At 40.4% G+C, this 4,326-nt stretch overlaps 1 protein-coding gene across 1 annotated transcript; it reads left to right on the top strand.

Annotated features, from left to right (window-relative positions):
• On the top strand, positions 1-1,869 carry LOC107641593 (lysine histidine transporter-like 5). The gene is made up of 7 exons (XM_016345077.1): positions 1-167; positions 266-649; positions 738-1,134; positions 1,241-1,346; positions 1,426-1,517; positions 1,607-1,678; positions 1,771-1,869. Exons 1-7 carry the CDS (start codon positions 1-3, stop codon positions 1,867-1,869), a joined length of 1,317 nt encoding a protein of 438 aa, XP_016200563.1.
• Positions 1,870-4,326: the final 2,457 nt, after the last annotated feature.

Raw genomic sequence — 4,326 nt, 5'->3', positions numbered from 1 at the left:
ATGGAACAAACGGTTCAGGAGAATGCGGGTGAGAACGAAGGAAACAATGCTAATGCTAATAATGATGCTAGGGACGCAAAATGGTGGTGTTCGACTTTCCACAATGTGACTGCCATGGTTGGCGCTGGAGTCCTTGGCTTGCCATTTGCTATATCCCAGCTTGGATGGTAATTAATATTAGCTAGGGATATGTATGTGCGTGTGTGTGTAATTTGTTCCTATATATATATATATGAATATGATGAATAAAGTACTGTTATTATAGGATTCCAGGTGTAACAGCAATCATGTTGTCATGGCTTGTGACATTCTATACACTGTGGCAACTGGTGGAGATGCATGAAATGGTTGCGGGGAAGAGATTTGATCGATACTATGAATTGGGAGAGCACATGCTTGGGCCTAAGCTGGGATTCTGGTTGGTGATGGTGCAACAGCTGACCGTACAGATTGCGTCCACCATCGTGTATTGCGTGACCGGCGGCAAGTCACTGAAGAAGTTCTTCGATCTCTTGATTCCCGGCTGGAGTGGCGTCCGTCAGACATTCTACATCCTCTTCTTTATCTTCCTCCAGTTTCTGCTCTCACAGACTCCTAACTTCAATAAGCTTAAACTAGTTTCCATGCTCGCTGCCCTCATGTCTGTCTGGTAGGTAATGGGCATAATAAATATATATTATATATATGTATTGGTTCAGTAGGTCTCGATTATACCGACGTTGCGCGCGTGCATGCAGTTACTCGACGGTAGCAGTGGTGACGTCAATAGTAATAGGGGTGCATCATCATCCTAGTCATTATGGAGTTCGATCTCACACCGTTGCGGGAATGACATTTGATGTGTTCACAGCGCTTGGGACCATAGCATTTGCGTTTGCGGGGCACAGCGTGGTGTTAGAGATCCAGGCGACGCTGCCGTCAACGGAGGAAGTACCGTCGAAGAAACCAATGTGGCGAGGCGTGGTGTCTGCATACTTGATAGTTATTCTGTGCTATATGGCAGTAGCAGTGTCTGGGTATTGGGCCTTCGGAAGTGCCGTTGAAGACGATGTCCTCATCTCACTTGAGCACCCCGCCTGGGTCATTGCCATTGCTAATTTAATGGTCTTCGTTCATGTCATAGGCAGCTTCCAGGTACATACATACATACACCTTCAACTTCCTTCCTTCCTTCCTTCCCATATATATACCCCTCTACCTACCTACCTACCTACTTAGCAGCTAATTCTTCATTATCAAGGTTTTTGCTATGCCTGTTTTTGATACCATTGAGTCGCTCCTCGTACGAAAGTACAACTTCGCTCGCTCCAGGACTCTTCGCCTCGTTTCTCGAAGCCTTTTCGTCGGTAACAACCCACTACTTTCATCAACTCTTTTTATTGCATTATTATTTAAATATTAACCTCCCTTTTCTTATCTTTGCAGCTCTTGTGGGGTTTATTGCCTTATGTGTTCCATTTTTTGGAGGATTGTTAGGCTTCTTTGGAGGACTCGCATTTACATCAACATCATATATTGTGAGCTTTAACTTACTAATGTATAACTATCAAACTAAATTTCTCTTATCACTATATCCTAACCCAAAAATATTGGATCCATAATACAGATTCCGGGTTTATTGTGGCTTGCTGCCCCAAAACCAAAGCACTATAGCAAGGTCCATTCTTATGCATCACTGGTACTACTTTTCACACTCAATTCATTCAATGCTCATTCTTCATGGAAATAATTTATACTCTATGCCAATCTTACCATTTCTTCTTGTCACAGGCTTGCGTTACTATTGGTCTTTTCATAGCAATTACTGCACCCATCGGAGGAGTGCGAACAATCATTCTTTCCATAAAGACGTATAAATTTTTCTCCTAAACCAAGGATTCGTAATCTTAGCTAATTCTATTCTTTATTTCTTTTTTTTTTATGCTATACAATATTTCTTTTTTAGAATATTAATTATTTTGATGGATATCTATATGATATTATCAAAAAATAGATATCTTTTAATTTTTTTCCTGGCTAGAATGTTTCGTAAACATATTAGGTAGGTGCGATGATTTTTCTTTGTTAATGAATTCGTAGAATTTTTTGTACCTACGGATTCATCGCCAATTTGTAAATTATTATTTAAATATTCTATATATGTTAACTATGAATGTTGTCCCAATAGTAATAATATTTAGCTGTTCCAATTCATGTTAAGGAGTTTACTATCTTTTAAAGTAATAACGTGTAAGAGACAATACAAAATTAATCTAAAATAATTTTAAATTATTTTATTTTATATTTTTTAATTATTGTTGAAATGTAATTAAATAATATTATATTTGATCCGTGCCTAATAACTCGAACCGACGTTATACCTCAAATCAGCTAAGTCAAAGTCAGTTGCGTCAAACAAGAAATATCCGCGCTATACCTCGGCTCATATTCTAGGAAATCTCGGGATCTCAACAAACGTACTCGTTCAATCATAAATAAGATGTTACAAGTGACCTAAGATAGATAACGAACACATACAAAACAGAACTCAAAAAGCCATTGCTATTGTTATTTTTTTATCATGAACTGACTTAAGTATCAGAGACTTTTTTGCGGGTTCTCCACATTGCTCGAATGAAAAAGGAACTTGAGGTGCAGCACATAAGAGAAGGATGCCATCAGTGCTCTTCCAGCTGTCGCCGACCTATACCTCGGAACCCAGTTCCAGACCGGAACATTTGGCACCACCGTGGGGCCAAGTTTATTCTAAATTAACCCCACCTGCACTTTATCTTAATATTTTTTGCAGGACCATGGTTGATGACACCGTACCTCGGACTCTTCCTCCCACTCATGATGAATTGGTAGCCATGAATGCTACCCTCCTCGCTGAGGTTAAAATGATGTTCGAGCTCCTAGAGTCAACCCACAACGGAAAGTCTAATGCCAAGGACCCTAAGAACACGACTTCAAATGTCACACGATCTCAGGAATCAAGTTCCCAGGAGATCACCCCGCCAAAAGAAAAACTCACTATAGACAATTTTTTCGGAAGATATTGTCAAATTTCAGATGTCGAAGAACTTTGTGTTGCCTACCGCACTCAAGTCATATGAAGGACTCGGAGATCCCCGTATCCATATTAAGAAAATTCAATCCATGATTTTCTTTAACGGTGCCTCGAACCCTATACTTTGTCAATCTTTTCCAATTTTTTTAGACAGTATTGCTTTAATCTGGTTTTCTAAGATACCTGCAGGTTCAATCTCTTGTTTCGAAGAATTGGCAAGGTTTTTTATCGAATACTTCGCGGCTTCAAAAATATACGTGCATGGGTCTGACTACCTTAGCACTATCAAGCAAGGTCCACATGAAAGCCTAAAAGACTATATGACGAGGTTCGCCAAAGCAACAATGGAGATACCTGACCTCAGTCCTGAGGTGCACCTGTACGCACTAAAGAGCGGCCTCCGCCCCGATAAGATCCAAGAGACCATTGCTGTCACCAAGCCAAAAACATTAGCAGAATTTTGAGAGAAAGTTGCGGGTCAAATGGAGATTGAGGAATTCCGTAAAGCATGGCGAATAGAGAAGCAACAACCTTGCTGAGATGAAAAAAGACAACCAAGGTCACAGACCAGCAAGGAGCTTAAAAAGCCTTTCAGGCTAACCCCAAAGTTCGACTCCTACACCAAATTCAATACAAAAATGGAGGATATAATCAAGGAAATCCTTCATAACAAACTCATAAAGCCACCGAGCAAAGCAGGTACCTATCAAGACCAAAAGTATGTGGACAAAATCAAGCACTGCACGTTCCACCAGAAGTTCGGTCATACCACTGACGAATGCATGGTGGCCAAAGATTTGCTAGAGAGACTGGCACGGCAAGGACTATTGGATAAATACATCAGCAGTAGGATGCAACGAGGTTCATCAATCTCGACAATGACAAAACATTAGACAACAAACACCAAAAAGGACCAATGGCAGCATAATCAATCCCACCCACCTAATTGATTATCAATTACATATCAGGAGGATTTGCATGTGGTGGAAACACAAGCTCGGCCAAGAAAAGAAGCTACCAGACCATGTTGACATTACAAGATGACACTGTCAAAAACATCTACTTTCCCCGTTCTGAAGATCACATTTGCAAATAAAGATTTTGAATCCAAAACCCTAACCTCAATGACCCAGTAATAATCTCAGTGACAACAGGAGACTTATTGATTCGAAAAGTTCTCCTGGATTTGGGAAGCAGTGCCGATGTCATGTTCTTATCCACATTAAAAAGGATGCAACTAAACGACAAGGCGCTACAACCGTCCTCCGGTGAATTGG

This window comes from Arachis ipaensis, chromosome B9, assembly GCF_059453495.1.
Source record: "Arachis ipaensis isolate K30076 ecotype BB chromosome B9, ASM5945349v1, whole genome shotgun sequence".
NCBI lineage: Eukaryota > Viridiplantae > Streptophyta > Magnoliopsida > Fabales > Fabaceae > Arachis > Arachis ipaensis.
The sequence above is the reverse complement of the archived record's forward strand: the minus strand, read 5'-3'. Positions and strand labels throughout refer to the sequence as shown.

What these genes read in the sequence shown, in the direction of transcription:
- LOC107641593 (XM_016345077.1), top strand. Translation starts at nt 1, where the DNA reads ATGGAACAAACGGTTCAGGAGAATGCGGGTGAGAACGAAGGAAACAAT. An exon ending in TTCTCGAAGCCTTTTCGTCG is followed by an intron (nt 1,347 to 1,425) that starts GTAACAACCCAC and finishes TTATCTTTGCAG; the next exon opens with CTCTTGTGGGGTTTATTGCC. An exon ending in TCCATTCTTATGCATCACTG is followed by an intron (nt 1,679 to 1,770) that starts GTACTACTTTTC and finishes TTCTTGTCACAG; the next exon opens with GCTTGCGTTACTATTGGTCT.